This window comes from Heterodontus francisci, chromosome 3, assembly GCF_036365525.1.
Source record: "Heterodontus francisci isolate sHetFra1 chromosome 3, sHetFra1.hap1, whole genome shotgun sequence".
Taxonomy (NCBI): domain Eukaryota; kingdom Metazoa; phylum Chordata; class Chondrichthyes; order Heterodontiformes; family Heterodontidae; genus Heterodontus; species Heterodontus francisci.
This window is the reverse complement of record NC_090373.1, coordinates 194,597,030-194,614,561: the sequence shown is the minus strand read 5'-3', so window position 1 is coordinate 194,614,561 and position 17,532 is coordinate 194,597,030. Positions and strand designations below refer to the sequence as shown.

Sequence of the window (17,532 nt, the reverse complement as noted above, 5' to 3'; positions counted from 1 at the left end):
TGAAGAACTGTAATGGAGGGAAGTGACTCATTTTAGATTAGATTAGAGATACAGCACTGAAACAGGCCCTTCGGCCCACCGAGTCTGTGCCGACCATCAACCACCCATTTATACTAATCCTACACTAATCCCATATTCCTACCAAACATCCCCACCTGTCCCTATATTTCCCTACCACCTACCTATACTAGTGACAATTTATAATGGCCAATTTACCTATCAACCTGCAAGTCTTTTGGCTTGTGGGAGGAAACCGGAGCACCCGGAGAAAACCCACGCAGACACAGGGAGAACTTGCAAACTCCACACAGGCAGTACCCGGAATCGAACCCAGGTCCCTGGAGCTGTGAGGCTGCGGTGCTAACCACTGCGCCACTGTGGTGGGAAGAATGAGGAGAGGCAATTTAAACTAAATGGTATAATTTTAAAGGAGGTACAGGAAGAGAGAGACCTGGGGGCTTATGTACACAAATCTTTGAAGACAGCAGGACAAGTTGAGAAGGCTGTTAAAAAGGCATACAGGATCCTTAGCTTTATAGAGGCATAGAGTTGAACAGCAAGGAAGTTATGCTAAACTATCCTATATTAGTGGGTTCCCACTCTTGCCCACTGCCAACTGACCCAGCAGGACTTCAGCTACATTCCATTCTTACTAATTTGATTGAGTTTTTTGAGGAAGTGACGAAGATGATTGATGAGGGAAGGGCGGTGGATGTTATCTATATGGACTTTAGCAAAGCCTTTGACAAGGTCCCTCATGGCAGACTGGTGCAAAAGGTGAAGTCACACGGGATCAGAGGTGAGGTGGCAAGATGGATACAGAACTGGCTCAGTCACAGAAGACAGAGGGTAACAGTGGATGGGTGTTTTTCTGAATGGAGGGATGTGACTAGTGGTGTTCCGCAGGGATCAGTGCTGGGACCTTTGCTCTTTGTAGTATATATAAATGATTTGGAGGAAAATGTAGCTGGTCTGATTAGTAAGTTTGTGGACGACACAAAGGTAGGTGGAGTTGCGGATAATGATGAGGATTGTCAGAGGATACAGCAGGGTATAGATCGGTTGGAGACTTGGGCGGAGAAATGGCAGATGGAGTTTAATCCGGACAAATGTGAGGTAATGCATTTTGGAAGGTCTAATGCAGGTGGGAGGTATACAGTAAATGGCAGAACCCTTAGGAGTATTGACAGGCAGAGAGATCTGGGCGTACAGGTCCACAGGTCACTGAAAGTGGCAACGCAGGTGGATAAGGTAGTCAAGAAGGCATTCGGCATGCTTGCCTTCATCGGTCGGGGCATAGAGTATAAAAATTGGCAAGTTATGTTGCAGCTGTATAGAACCTTAGTTAGGCCACACTTAGAATATTGCGTGCAATTCTGGTCGCCACACTCCCAGAAGGACGTGGAGGCTTTGGAGAGGGTACAGAAGAGGTTTCCCAGGATGTTACCTGGTCTGGAGAGAATTAGCTATGAGGAACGGTTGGAAAAACTCGGATTGTTTTCACTGGAACGACGGAGGTGGAGGGGCGACATGATAGAGGTTTACAAAGTTATGAGCGGCATGGACAGAGTGGATAGTCAGAAGCTTTTTCCCAGGGTGGAAGAGTCAGTTACTAGGGGACATAGGTTTAAGGTGCGAGGGGCAAAGTTTAGAGGGGATGTGCGAGGCAAGTTCTTTACACAGAGGGTGGTGAGTGCCTGGAACTTGCTGCCAGGGGAGGTGGTGGAAGCAGATACGATAGCGACGTTTAAGAGACATCTTGACAAATATATGAATAGGAAGGGAATAGAGGGATATGGGCCCCGGAAGTGCAGAAGGTGTTAGTTTCAGCAGGCATCAAGATCGGCGCAGGCTTGGAGGGCCGAATGGCCTGTTCCTGTGCTGTACTGTTCTTTGTTCTATTCCGAGATTGATTCTCAGTCAGCTATTCCCATCCAGAAATGCCTAGATTAACATTCATAGAAAAATATCCACCTCAGGACGTTAATCTGACCCTACCTCTGTAATCACCTGCAGCCCGACAACCCTCCAAGATATCTGTGCTCAGCTCATTCTGGTCTCCTGTGCATCCTCAATTTTAATTGCTGCACCATTAGTGGCTGTGCCTTCTACTGCCTGGGCCCTAAGCTCTGGAATTCCCTCCTTAAACCTCTCCACCATTCTACCTCACTTTCCTCCTCTGAGACATTCCTTAAAACCTATCTCTTTGACCAAGCTTTTTGGAGCTTCTGTGCCTTAAATTTGCTTTGTAACGCCCCTATGAAGTGACTTGGGATGTGTTATTATGTTGAAGGCACGAGATAAATATAACTTGTTGTTTTAGTTAGAGAAGCTGGGGTTGTTCTTGGAGTAGAGATGTTTAAGAGGTGATTTGATAGAAGTGTTCAGTGGTTGACGAGTCAGTAACCAGAGGACACAAATTTAAGGCATTTGGCTAAAGGACCTGAGGTTACATGAGGAAAATAGTTTTACACAGCAAGGTGTTGTGATCTGGAACATCTGAAAGAGTGGTGGAAGCAGATGTGCTGTATCATTCTGTAATTCTAGGTCCCTGTGGAAGTCAGATTTATGCTGTCAATTACACGTGCACAGACTTCACCAATTGATTCCTCTTTAGTGATCTAACCAAGGTTTTCAACAGACTGAGGAGTGTGTTACCATACTGCTTCTTTGTACTTTTGTAAAATTCCTTTCCTCCTGACAATACTGCTCCAATGTACTTGTATTTTAGTCCTTTGACAAGTGACAGGTGACATCAGCAACATCTTACAGTTCTCAGTTCACTGCCATATCAAGACATTCCACAGCAGGAGAAACTCTTATCTCTCCTTCCCTATGGTCAGAGTGGAACAGGATGAGAGAGCACTAAGCTTTGCCCCAATAGAGTCATAGACCCATAATGGCACAGAGGGAGGCCATTCAGCCCATTGAGTCCATACCGGCTCTCTGTAGAGCAATTCAATCAGTCCCATTCCCCTGCTCTATCCCCGTAGCCCTGTAAGTTTATTTCTCTCAAGTGTCCTGTTGAAATAATTCATTGTCTCTGCTTCCCCCACCCTCAAAGGCAGCGAGTTCCAGGTCATTACCACTCACTGTGTAAAAAAAGTACTTCCTCACATCGCCCTTGCTCCTCTTGCCCAAAGCCTTAAATCTGTGTCCCCTAATCCTGTCATGATCAGCTAATGGGAATGGTTTTTCTTTGTCAACCTTATCTCAACCTGTCAGAATCTTGTACACCTCTATCAAATCTCGGCTCAATCTCCTTTTCTCCAAAGAGAACAACCCCAGCTTCTCCAACCTAACCTTGTAACTAAAATCCCCCATTCCTGGAACCATTCTAGTAAATCTCCTCGGCACCCTCTCAAGGGCTCTCACATCCTTCCTAAAGTGTGGTGACCAGAACTGGTTGTAATACTCTAATTGTGGACTAACCAGTGCTTTATAAAGATTCAGCATAACGTCCCTGCTTTTGTTTTCAATACCTTTATTTATGAAGCCCAAGATCCCATATGCTTTGTAAACTACTCTCTCAATATGTCCTGCCACAAGGTCCATGCACATGAACCTCCAGGTCTCTCTGTCCCTGTGTACTCTTGAGAACTGTGCCATTTAGTATATATTGCCTCTCCCTACCTTTTTGCCAAAATGCATTACTTCATATTTCTCTGTGTTAAATTCCATCTGCCACTTGTCTGCCCATGCTGCTAGCCTATCGATGTCCTGTTGCAATTGATTGGTATCATCTTTACTGTCTGCCACACTTCCAAGATTGATATCATTGGCACATTTTGAAATTTTATTCTGTATTCCAATATCCAAGTCATTTATATCAAAAAAGCAGTGTCCTAGCACTGACCCTTGGGGAACACCACGGTCTACCATCCTCCAGTCTGAACACTACTATCTACTATCCTTCTGTCTGAACACCGCTATCCTGGGAGCAATCGCGGCTCTTTCATCCTGCCCCAGTCTTCTGTGTCATCTTTATTTGAACCAGGGCATTGAGTTATAGGCTGGCTACTGGGCGACAAGGGATATCCATTCCAAACAAGGCTCGTGACTCCTGATGTCCCCTCCTTGAATCATTTCTTAACCAAGTTGCAGCCAGAATGCATTTCCTCTTTAAAAGGTGCTGGTTGCCTTTAAGTAGCGTGCTGAACTCTTTCTTGATAGGCTTCCAGCCAATGAATAGTGCTGGCTGTAAGCACAAAGCATTGCAATCAGCAGGCAGCACGGATATTGTGTGCTGCCTGCACTGATAGTACCTAATGCAGCTAGTCCACACCCCAGTCCTCACATCCCAGTTTTAATCACGATCCAATTTCTAACCACTTACTTTTTCACAGACTCAAACATGGCAGATTCCACATTTCCCAGCCATTGCTCAATAGGACCCCGGATCCGAACATTCCTGCGCAAAACAAGTTTAACAGGAATCAGTGTTATCAGGACATGAAAACCACAGGTACATTAGTTGGGGTCATGGCAATTTGGGGCCTTTTCTCTGGGAATGTTAAAACAGAATGTAAAAGCTAAAGCTAATAGTCCCTACAGAATCAAAGACGAGCTTCTTTAGCAACAGGCTCACATGGTCAAATATTAATATAACAAAAATAAGTGCTTTTAACCTGAATGTTTTATGAATCTTATTGATTATCATGAATGGATAGGATGGGTTGTATTTTATAAGCCGCCGCCAATATCGGCAACAGGCAAATAAAATGGCGGCCCACCCATGTTGGCTGCACATCATGATATTAAGCGCGGCAGCTCGTTAACATGCCCGTGTCACCCCCGCCCCCACCCCCAATGACGTAGAGGGGGCAGGCTAGATCCCACCATGAACAGCGTCAGCTGACAGGAAAGCAGGTGCTGGCACCATATTTAAACAGCAGCTAGCCCTGCTTTCATTGAAAACATGAAATAAAACCGTTTTGTCTGTTGCTGCGCACCAAAGAAGCCACAGAAACGTCTTGACAACAACATCCCTGCGACTTCGAGAACATGTCAGAGGTGCGATCTAGGATGGCCCCACAGTTCAGCGATGCCTCCGAGCTCAGTCTCCTTTTCACCAGCGACGGTAATAAGAGGCCCTCCTGCCTGACCAAGCAAGCCTGGATGGAGGTGGCAGAGGAGGTTAGTAGCCGTGGGGCCATTCGCCGGGACTGGGTACAGTGCTTCAAGAGGGTGAACGATCTCTTGCGCTCTGCAAAGGTAAATGGTACTTTGTTGCATGGCTCCGCTGAACCTGGGTATCCCCACACAGAGTGGCACATGTGTGCCACTGCCATTCCAAAGAGGTCTGGCAGGGAGGAATGATGTTACCTGAATGGATGAATGCATGAAAGAACCCACCCTTGTCTGCTGCTCAGAGCATGGCACCTACATGACAGGCTCACTTTGTAGTGCAGACTGAGCCTTCCCCACCTTTGTGCCCGGTACCCCTGTTGTGACATGTGTCATGTTGTTGCCTTGCAATGCTCAATATCTGCCTCCTTGCTCCTCCAGGCAAAGAGGGCCCACAATGCGCATGAGTGATGGAGGAGTGCCAGATCTCCAACCACTGACACAGACTGAGGAAGATGCCCTGGTTCTTGCAGGGATACATGTGGACCGTTCAGTCGGTGATGTAGAGCTCGGGGTCCTGGGTGAGCATACAGCCATTTGATACACACAATGATCAGTATAAAAATGTTAAAGTTTGAGACAATGCTGTAATAATTATTACATGCACAGCACAAAGACTGACAGTATGCTCTTCTCATTGTATCTTGCAGATCAACGTTCTGAATCAAACCCGGAGCCCCAGGACTCCTCCCACACCTCACAGAAAGAGACATCCTCAGAGGATGCAGCATCCCATGACACTTCCATACCTTTCACCAGCGCAGATACAGTCACCTCAGTGGGAATCCAATCAGCCTCAGAGTCTGGGTCACAAGCTGGTGAGTGTACTGCACACACGCCCCAGGCGACTTATGAGCCTCTGTTGTCGACAGCACAGGGCATGCTGGAGCTGCAGCAGCAGTCATTGCAACATCTGGTAGAGTTGCCACAGGTCATGTGAAGCCTTGAGCGGACAATGGGGGACTCCATCCAAGCCATGACAGCTGCCACGTCCCAGGCATTTGAGTGCATGGCTTCATCCATGGAGATAACGGCAGCCTTCTTGGAGAGCCAGATTCCATTGCTCCGCGCTGACCTGCAAACCCTGGGCGGAGCCATGAGATCCACGCAGCAGTCGCGAAGTGAGAGAGGGACCAGGGGAAAGTGGACTGTCCCTGCCCTGGTCCTTCCCGGGAGAGCAGCGAGGTTCATATGAGACTGGCGAGCCTGCGCGCCATATCTGGGGTCCCCCCTCAAGATGATTCCAATGTGGACCCAGCCCCTCCACCCTTCCACCGGTGAATCAAGCTCCAGCAGCCACGATGTCTGAGGAGAGTTCTGCACTGATGCAGGATTCCCCCAGCCAGCCGGGGCCCTCCAGGCCTCGTTCGCACAGAGGATGACCGCTGAAGCCATCCACAGCCAAAGGGCATTCTGATTCGCAGCTGCAAGCAATAATTTCCTTACACATCTTAATGAGCTCCATCCTGCGCTCAAATTCACCTTTGAACAGTTCCGAAGAAGGGTCACTGACCCGAAACGTTAACTCTGCTTCTCTTTCCACAGATGCTGCCAGACCTGCTGAGTGAATCCAGCATTTCTTGTTTTTGTTTGAGCTCCCTTTCCTTGACGTACTTGTTGAGAAATCTGTTAGGGGGTTCTCTACCGCAGTCTACCGCAAATCTACCTTCACTGGTCAATACACACGTTGGGATTCTTACAGTTCCACGCCTTATAAGATTCGCCTTATCTGCAATCTCATAAATAGTGCCCCAACCATTTTCTAACCATGCAAACTTGATGCTGAATTAAGGTGACTCAAATACATCCTGCATGACAATGGCTACCCTGATCAGATCATTTCTCGCTAAATATCGCACAAACTTATGAACGGGCCTAAGGCCATCATTTTCGGCCCTGAGAAGTGCACAGTCTACCCTAAATTACCCTGGAAGGGTAATGTAACCCAAAAATTTGAGCAACAGGTGAAGCTAGCTGTTTCACGCTGCTAATATGCAGTAGCAACACGTGTCGTGTTCGCCAATAACAGGATGCTGCTGTCAAGCCAAATAAGTGTCCTGCCTATCACACAAATGAGTAATGTGATATATGAATTTCAACGCCAGTGTGATTCTAGGTATATAGGCCACACGTCCCATAGACTGGCATATCGTATCAAACAACATGTCCCTTCCACTGTTTGCAACGGGCAAGGTACAGGCCGTACCCAACCAGTCCGTGCTTGCAAAATTCAAAACACAGTGTCCAACATTAGATGCGATTCTGCGATTGGACAACATTTGCTAAATAATCCTCAGTGTGCTAAGAATTACGCTGACAACCAATTGAAGATTGTCAGTTGGGCTCGCAGTGTGGCGCATTTGCACATACTGAAAGCTACATATATTAATACACAGGACCTTGTTCTTTGCAGACAGAAAGAATATGTACAAACATTGTGCCTGTTCCAGCTAAACAAAATAAGTGACAGCCATTCGCTGGTTCATTCCTCAGGGCAATTGACCAATCAGAGTCAAGCTGCCTGATTTAAATTTCAAACAAAGCTGGGCAGTTAACTGTCAGTCAACTGTCAGTCACTGTTAATTGATGCATTCACCATGGCAATGCCTCTACCAATCAGAGTTCACTTGCCAACCAATGAGAACTCTCTTCTCAGACAGTATAAATTTGTTGTTTTCCCTTACATTGGTATTCTTGCAGATTGCCCTGATGAGTGCAAGACAAAAAGATTCAACATAATGTCTCTATTTTCAGCAATAGTCAATTCTGATCAGCAGCCATCCTCCAGTCAGGCTGCTGGTGCAGAACTGAAACAGCAAAGGAGCACCCGCAAACGTTTCAAAAAAACATTGTGACACAAATGGGTCTGCATGGGCGACACTACAATGTAAAAAGTTAACTCACTAAATGTTCTTCACTAACATGTCTGTCATTTTTACTGTGTGAATGATGTGTGGCAGCATGTACCGATAGTTTCAGAACTGCCAATGTAAGGAATAACATCACTGCCATGCCAGCATTTCTCATGTGCGTCTCCATGGATGCAGTAACATGGACAATTGCTCAGTCTGCTGCTGCCAGTAATAGTGGAGACAAAGATGTTGCAGATGTGGTCTGCTGCACAACAGGTGAACGAGAGTGCTGTGTGGCATGCAGAGCACATGGTGGACTTCATGGAGTGGAGAACCATCGATCACTAAGCCGTTGTAGTGCATCCCTTGCTCGCTGCTCGCCATGCGTGCGCCGCCTGGATGCTCTCCATCCTACCACGTGCCTTTCCTGCTGCAAGCCCTCTGCATCCTCATCGTCTGATGAGGAGTCCTGCTCACGTCTCTCCTCATCCTGCAAGGCCTCCCCCCTATTTACTGCTTGGCTGTGCAGAGAGCTACCTTTTCCGGTGCGTACTACAGGGCCACACCCAATCTATCCAGGCAGCAGAAACGCATTTTCAGCATGCCGATCGCCTGCTCAATGGTGGCTCTTGTAGCACCATGGCAGGTGTTGTATCTCTCCTCTGCATCACTGGTGGGGTTTCTCACCGGTGTCAGGAGTCATGTTTGCAATGGGTAGCCCTTGTCTCCAAGAAGCCACACCTCGATATGAGCCAGTTCAGTGAACAGCAACAGCACCTTGGACAGGCACAGGATGAAGGTCTCATGGCAGCTGCCTGGAAAGCAGGTACAGATTTGCATAAAGTACATATGGTGATCACATACTCGCTGCACGTTGAGGTTGAGGTATGCAGTGGTCGACTGGCTGGAGCTGTAATGGCCACGTGGGTTCAGATTACGACCCCTTGCACCTGTGGGAATCCCACGATGGAGCCAAATCCGATGGCCCTCTGGGCCAGGTTCTCAGGGTCCGTCCTGAAGTGGACATAGTCACCGGCCCTCCAGTACAGGGCAATGGTGACCTCCCTGATGCAGCAGTGCACTGCTGACTGTGAAACCCCACAAAGGTCGCCGATGGGTCCCTGAAATGATGCAGAGGCGTAGAAGGTAAGAGTCGCTGTCACTTTGCGGGCCACAGGCACAGGATGTCCATCAAAGCCCATCGGCTAAAGGTCAGCGTTCAGCAGGGTACAGAGATGTGTCACTGCTTCTCTCGACATCTGCAGTCACCTCTGATAGTGGCGCTCAGACATCTGCAGGTCTGTCATGCAGGACCTGGAGATGCGCGGCGATCTATAGTGGCAAATTCACCTTGGGGAGCTGCTGCTGCTCACAACATGTCTGCAGAGTTGTGCATCCAGGCATACCATCCCCTCCCAGCTCCTGACATGTCTGCAGAGTTATGCCTCCCGTAATACCATCCCCCTCCCACCTCCCGAGACCAATGCAGAGTTGAGTCCCGTCTTGCAACACTAACCTGCACAAGCTCTGAGCACTGCAACTTCTGTCCTGCTGGCTTTTATCAGTCGGGAATGGGAAGGCACGTGACAGGCGCCCATTCAGCTGAATAATCGGAAGTGTTTGAGAAATCTCAGCAGGATGCATAATGCAGCGAGGTAAGTGTCTCTTTGCATATTTAAATTGGCCTCCTGTTGCCGAGTGGCAGGGGAGCCACCACGAGGCCTCTCCACCGCCGGCAGTATGGGGCCAGGCTTTCCCGGCGTCGAGTTGGGCCTCTCCTGGAGGCATTTTCCACTATCACCCCCCGCCCCCACCATGGCCCCCAATGCAGGGGGGTCTTTAAAATTCAGCCCAACATCTAATCAGAAAGAAAGCATCCTCTGACAGAATATCCTGTCATCATACAGCAAAGGGCTATCTTAAGGAAGAGACTGAGAGGAGACTAGGAAGGTACTGGTTGCAGGGGACTTGATAGTTTGGGAGCTTTTTGCAGTTATGAGTGGGAGTCCTGTGTGGCATGTTAGCTCTCAAGTGCAAGGGTATAGGACATAATACAGCGGGTAGAGAGGTTCTTGGAAGCAGAGAGTGACCAGCTGACATAGAAACCAGTAACATAGAAATAATATGGTTGAGGTCTTTCAAAGTTAGTTTCAGGAGCCAGGGAATTGATAAAGGTGGAAGGCTTCCAGCATCATAAACTCAGTAGTACTACCAGATCAAGAAAGACAAATCAAGTCATGAGAATACAAAGCTTGAGGGGGGGTAAGCCCAGATTTCTCACACTGGAGAAGGAGCCCAACCTGGCTGAGATGTCAATTATAACAGTGTAGGCATACCTGATCTAGGATAGTGGGCAGGAGGGGAGTGGGGGGGGGGGCTGCGGGGGGTGCATTGAAATTATTTACTATAGCAGAATAATGGATATTTGAACGACAGCAACTTGTAATAAATCGAGCCTTTATATACACAGTGGCGCAGTGGTTAGCACCGCAGCCTCACAGCTCCAGCGACACGGGTTCAATTCTGGGTACTGCCTGTGTGGAGTTTGCAAGTTCTCCCTGTGTCTGCGTGGGTTTCCTCCGGGTGCTCCGGTTTCCTCCCACATGCCAAAGACTTGCAGGTTGATAGGTTAATTGGCCATTATAAATTGCCCCTAGTATAGGTAGGTGGTAGGGATATATAGGGACAGGTGGGGATGTGGTAGGAATGTGGGATTAGTGTAGGATTAATATAAATGGGTGGTTGATGGTCGGCACAGACTCGGTGGGCCGAAGGGCCTGTTTCAGTGCTGTATCTCTAAAAAAAAAGCTACTTTACTGAGGCGTAATTTAAAAATCTGGATGCTGAAACAAGGAAAGAAATATTAAGTTAAAAACAAAATACTGCGGATGTTGGAAATCTGAAATAAAAACAAGAAATGCTGGAAATACTCAGCAGGTCTGGCAGCATCTGTGGAGACAGAAGCAGAGTTAACATTTCAGGTCAGTGACCCTTCATCAGAACTGGCAAAGATGAGAAATGTGAAAGGTTATAAGCAAGTAAAGCGGGGGTGGGACAAGAGATAACAAAGGAGAAGGTGTAGATAGGACAAGGTCAGAGAATAGCTGACCAGAAGGTCGGAGAGCAAAGGCAAACAATATGTTAATGGTGTGTTGAAAGACAAAGCATTATTACAAATAGGGTGTTAACGGATTGAAAATTGAACAGCCGCAAGTACAAACATGAAAAAGAACAGTGGGTAACCAAACTGAACAAACTAAGATGAAATAAAATAAAATAAACACAAAAAGAATAAATAAATATAGAAAAAATAACTAAAAATAAAAGTAAAATTGGGGGACCCATCATACTCTGAAATTATTGAACTCAATGTTCAGTCCGGCAGGCTGTAGTGTGCCGAATTGGTAAATGAGATGCTGTTCCTCAAGCTTGCGTTGATGTTCATTGGAACACTGCAGCAATACCAGGACAGAGATGTGAGCATGAGAGCAGGGGGGAGTGTTGAAATGGCAAGCAACCGGAAGCTCGGGGTCCTGCTTGCGGACTAAGCGGACGTATTCTGCAAAGTGGTCACCCAGTCTGCATTTGGTCTCCCCAATGTAGAGGAGGCCACATTGTGAGCAGCGTAATACAGTATACTACATTGAAAGAAGTACAAGTAAATCGCTGCTTCACCCGAAAGGTGTGTTTGGGGCCTAGGATAGTAAGGAGAGAGGAGGTAAATGGGCAGGTATTACACCTCCTGCGATTGCAGGGGAAGGAGCGGTGGGAAGGGGACGAGGTGGTGGGGGTAATGGAGGGGTGGACCAGGGTGTCACGGAGGGAACGATCCCTTCGGAATGCTGACAGGGGAAGGGAGGGGAAGATGCTTTTGGTAGTGGCATCACGCTGGAGGTGGTGGAAATGGCGGAGGATGATCCTTTGGATATGGAGGCTGATTGGAAGGAAAGTGAGGACAAGGGGAACCCTGTTGCGGACCTGGGAGGGAGGGGAAGGGGTGAGGGTAGAGGTGCAGGAAATGGGACGGACATGGTTGAGGGCCCTGTCAACCACAATGGGGGTAATCCTTGGTTGAGGAAATCAGCGATAGTGCGAGCCAGGGGGCAGCCGGGAGGGTAAGTTGAGCTATAAAATACTTACCTAGCGATTCGGCGGACGCAGACACGGGGACTGCTGGGCAAGTGAACTTACATATTCGGGCAGTGGCTAAACCCGAAACACTACACGTGTAGTGTCTCCCACCCATCCTCCTCCTCTAACCAAAACAAAAGGACTCTTGTATGGAGGGTTTGGTAAGGTAAGGTTTTCCTTTATTTTTACTTAATCTCTTTAGTCAATTTAGAGCAGAGGGGATGGAAGCTAGGGCAGTTGCATGCTCCTCTTGCAGGATGTGGGAGGTGAGGGTCACCACTTGTGTCCCTGCTGACTTCACCTGTGAGAAGTGCACCCAACTCCAGCTACTCACAGACCGCGTTAGGGAACTGGAGCTGGAGCTGGATGAACTTCGGATCATTCAGGATGCTGAGGGGGTGATAGAGAGCAGTTATAGGGAAGTAGTGACACCTAAGTTACAGGATAAAGGTAGCTGGGTGACCGTCAGGGGAGGGAAAGGGAATAGGCGCACAGTGCAGGGATCCCCTGTGGCCGTTCCCCTCAATAATAAGTATACCGTTTTGGATACGGTTGGGGGGGGGACGACCTACCAGGGGAAAGCCACAGCGGCCAGGTCTCTGGCACTGAGCCTGGCTCTGTGGCTCAGAAGGGAAGGGGGGAGAATAGGAGAGCGATAGTGATAGGAGATTCAATGGTTAGAGGAACAGACAGGAGATTCTGTGGTGGCGAACGAGACTTCCGGATGGTATGTTGCCTCGTGGGTGCCAGGGTCCGGGATGTCTCGGATCGAATCTACCAGATTCTTAAGGGGGAGGGGGAGCAGCCAGAAGTCGTGGTACACATCGGTACCAATGACATAGCTAGGATAAGGGATGAGGACCTGAAAAGCAAATATAGGGAGTTGGGTTGGAAGCTAAAAGGCAGGACGAGCAGGATAGTTATCTCAGGATTGATACCGGTGCCACGTGCTAGTGAGGCTAGAAACAGAGAGCGAGTGCAGCTGAACACGTGGCTACAGTGCTGGTGTCAGAGGGAGGGCTTCAGATATGTGGATCATTGGGATACCATCTGGGGAAGGTGGGACCTGTACAAGAAGGACGGGTTGCATCTGAACTGGAGGGGCACCAATATCCTGGGCGGGAGGTTTGCTAGCGCTCTTCGGGAGGGTTTAAACTAGTTTGGCAGGGGGATGGGAACCGGAGCTACGGATCAGTGGATGGGGTAGCTGTTGAACAGGCAGATACAGAGTGCAGAGAGTCTGTGAGGAAGGTTAGACAGTTGACAGGGCAAAGTTGCAGCCAGTATGATGGGTTGAAGTGTGTCTATTTTAACGCAAGAAGTGTCAGGAATAAGGGTGATGAACTTAGAGCATGGATCAGTACTTGGAGCTACGATGTTGTGGCCATTACGGAGACGTGGATATCACAGGGGCAGGAATGGATGTTGGATGTTCCGGGGTTTAGATGTTTCAGAAGGAATAGGGAGGGAGGTAAAAGAGGTGGGAGAGTGGCATTGTTAATCAGGGATAGTATCACAGCTGTAGAAAGGGAGGTCGTCGAGGAGGGTTTGTCTACTGAGTCAGTATGGGTGGAAGTCAGAAACAGGAAAGGAGCAGTCACTTTATTGGGAGTTTTCTATAGACCCCCCAATAGCAACAGAGACACGGAGGAACAGATTGGGAAGCAGATTTTGGAAAGGTGCAGAAGTAACAGGGTTGTTGTCATGGGTGACTTCAACTTCCCTAATATTGATTGGAACCTCCTTAGTGCAAATAGTTTGGATGGAGCAGTTTTTGTCAGGTGTGTCCAGGAAGGTTTCCTGACTCAATATGCAGATAGGCCGACTAGAGGGGAGGCTATGTTGGATTTGGTGCTTGGCAACGAACCAGGCCAGGTGGCAGATCTCTCGGTGGGAGAGCATTTTGGTGATAGTGATCACAACTCCCTGACCTTTACTATAGTCATGGAGAGGGACAGGAGCAGACGGGATGGGAAAATATTTAATTGGGGGAGGGGAAATTACAATGCTATTAGGCAGGAACTGGGGAGCATAAATTGGGAACAGATGTTCTCAGGGAAATGCACGACAGAAATGTGGAGGTTGTTGAGGGAGCACTTGCTGCGACTCCTGGATAGGTTTGTCCCGATGAGGCAAGGAAGGGATGTTAGGGTGAAGGAACCTTGGATGACAAGAGATGTGGAACAGCTAGTCAAGAGGAAGAAGAAAGCTTACTTAAGGTTGAGGAAGCAAGGATCAGACAGGGCTCTAGAGGGTTACAAGGTAGCCAGGAAGGAACTGAAGAATGGACTTAGGAGAGCTAGAAGGGGACATGAAAAAGTCTTGGCGGGTAGGATTAAGGAAAATCCCAAGGCGTTCTACACTTATGTGAGGAACCAAGAGGATGGCCAGAGTGAGGGTAGGGCCGATCAGGGATAGTGGAGGGAACTTGTGCCTGGGGTCGGAGGAGGTAGGGGAGGTCCTAAATGAATACTTTGCTTCAGTATTCACTAGTGAGAGGGACCTGGTCGTTTGTGAGGACAGCGTGAAACAGGCTGATATGCTCGAACAGGTTGATGTTAAGAGGGAAGATGTGCTGGAAATTGTGAAAGACATGAGGACAGATAAGTCCCCGGGGCCAGACGGGATATACCCAAGGATATTATGGGAAGCGAGGGAAGAGATTGCCGCACCTTTGGCGATGATCTTTGCGTCCTCACTGCCCACTGGAGTAGTACCAGATGATTGGAGGGTGGCAAATGTTATTCCCTTGTTCAAGAAAGGGAATAGGGATAACCATGGGAATTATAGACCAGTCAGCCTTACATCGGTAGTGGGCAAATTATTGGAGAGGATTCTGAGAGACAGGATTTATGATTATTTGGAAAAGCATAGTTTGATTAGAGACAGTCAGCATGGCTTTGTGAGGGGCAGGTCATGCCTCACAAGCCTTATTGAATTCTTTGAAGATGTGACTAAACACGTTGATGAAGGAAGAGCAGTGGATGTGGTGTATATGGATTTTAGCTAGGCGTTTGATAAGATTCCCCATGGTAGGCTCATTCAGAAAGTAAGGAGGCATGGGATACAGGGAAAGTTGGCTGTCTGGATACAGAATTGGCTGGCCCATAGAAGGCAGAGGGTGGTAGTAGATGGAAACTATTCAGCCTGAAGCTCGGTGACCAGTGGTGTTCCACAAGGATCTGTTCTGGGACCTCTGCTCTTTGTGATTTTTAGGAATGATTTGGACGAGGAAGTGGAAGGCTGGGTTAGCAAGTTTGCCGATGACACGAAGATTGCTGGAGTTGTGGATAGTGTGGAAGGCTGTTGTAGGTTGCAACGGGACATTGACAGGATGCAGAGCTGGGCTGAGAAGTGGCAGATGGCGTTCAACCTGGAAAAGTGTGAAGTGATTCATTTTGGAAGGTCGAATTTGAATGCAGAATACAGGCTTAAAGACAGGATTCTTGGTAGTGTGGAGGAACAGAGGGATCTTGGGGTCCATGTCCATAGATCGCTCAAAGTTGCCACCCAAGTTGATAGGGTTGTTAAGAAAGCGTATGGTGTGTTGGCTTTCATTAACAGGGGGATTGAATTTAAGAGCCGCGAGGTTATGCTGCAGCTCTATAAAGCCCTGGTTAGACCACACTTGGAATATTGTGTTCAGTTCTGGTCGCTTCATTATAGGAAGGATGTGGAAGCTTTAGAGAGGGTGCAGAGGAGATTTACCAGGATGCTGCCTGGACTGGAGGGCATGTCTTATGAAAAAAGGTTGAGGGAGCTAGGGCTTTTCTCATTGGAGCGAAGGAGGATGAGAGGTGACTTGATAGAGGGGTACAAGATGATGAGAGGCATAGATAGAGTGGATAGCCAGAGACATTTTCCCAGGGCGGAAAGGGCTATCACCAGGGGGCATAATTTTGAGGTGATTGGAGGAAGGTTTCGGGGAGATGTCAGAGGTAGGTTCTTTACACAGAGAGTGGTGGGTGAGTGGAATGCGCTGCCAGCGGTGGTAGTAGAAGCAGATACATTAGGGACATTTAAGCAACTCTTGGATAGGTACATGGATGATAGTAGTATGAAGGGTATGTAGGTAGTTCGATCCTCGAGTATGTTAAAGATTCAGCACAACATCGTGGGCCGAAGGGCCTGTACTGTGCTGTACTGTTCTATGTTCTATATCAGAAGCGCTGTCATGCAAGGTATCATCATCAGAGCAGATGCGTCGGAGATGGAGAAACAGGGAGAATGGAATGGAGTCCTTTACAGGAGGCAGGGTGTGAAGAAGTGTAGTCGAGGTAGCTGTGGGAGTCGGTGAGTTTATAATGGATATTAGTAGACAGCCTATCCCCCGAGATGGAGATAGAGAAGTTGAGGAAGGGAAGGGAAGTGTCGGAGATGGACCATGTAAAGGTGAGAGAAGGGTGGAAATTGGAAGCAAAGTTGATAAAGTTTTCCAGTTCGGGGTGGGAGCAGGAAACGGCACCGATACAGTCATCAATGTACCGGAAAAAGAGTTGTGGGAGGGGGCCTGAGTAGGACTGGAACAAGGAATGTTCGACATATCCCACAAAAAGACAGGCATATCTAGGACCCATGCGGGTACCCATAGCAACACCTTTTACTTGAAGGAAGTGAGTGGAGTTGGAGGAGAAGTTGTTCAAGTTCAGTCAGGTGGAGGAGGGTGGTGGTGGATGGGGACTGGTTGGGCCTCTGTTCAAGGAAGAAGCGGAGAGCCCTCAAACCATCCTGGTGGGGGATGGAGGTGTAGAAATATTAAGAGGCGTGATGGAAAGCTTTGTCAAAAGAGGTTGATTTAAGGAGGATCTTAAAGGAGGTGAGGGATGGAGAGGATGCGGGGCAATGAATCCACAACATAGAAGAGGGATGGTGGAAGGCAGTACAAGAATAAGCAAGGTGACAGCACTGTGAGGTACTATGGGTCATCAGCAGTAGTAAATTTGTACTACACCACGATCTGTAAACTCATTACCTGGCACATCCCTTACTCTACCATTACTATCAAGTCAAGGGATCAACCCTGATTTAATGAGGAGTGTAGGAGAGCATGCCAGGAGCAATATCAGGCATATGTCAAAACGAGGCACCAACCTGGTGAAGCAACAACACAGGAGAACATGCATGCTAAACAGCGGAAGTAGCGTGCTACAGACAGAGTGAAGCGATCTCACAGCCAACTGATCAGATCAAAGCTCTGTAGTCCTGCCACATCCAGTCATCAATGGTCTTGGAAAATTAAGTAATTATGAGAGGAGGAACCTGCACGAACATCCCATCATCAATGATGGTGGAGCCCAGCAAATCAGTGCAAAAGTTGAGTCTGATACATTTGCAAACCCCTTCATCCAAAAGTGTCGAATGGATGATCTATCTTGGCCTGCTCCTGAGGTTCCCACCATCATAGCTTCCAGTCTTCGAACAA

At 48.1% G+C, this 17,532-nt stretch overlaps 1 protein-coding gene across 1 annotated transcript in view; it reads right to left on the bottom strand.

The window, feature by feature from the left end:
• Window positions 1–17,532, bottom strand: part of LOC137367175 (dynein axonemal heavy chain 6-like) — a 1,370,791-nt gene that overhangs the window by 734,386 nt on the left and 618,873 nt on the right. Inside the window, exon 27 of the mRNA XM_068028611.1 lies at window positions 4,337–4,411. Within this exon, the coding sequence (XP_067884712.1) occupies window positions 4,337–4,411 (75 nt within the window). The remainder of the gene's footprint in view (window positions 1–4,336; window positions 4,412–17,532) is intronic.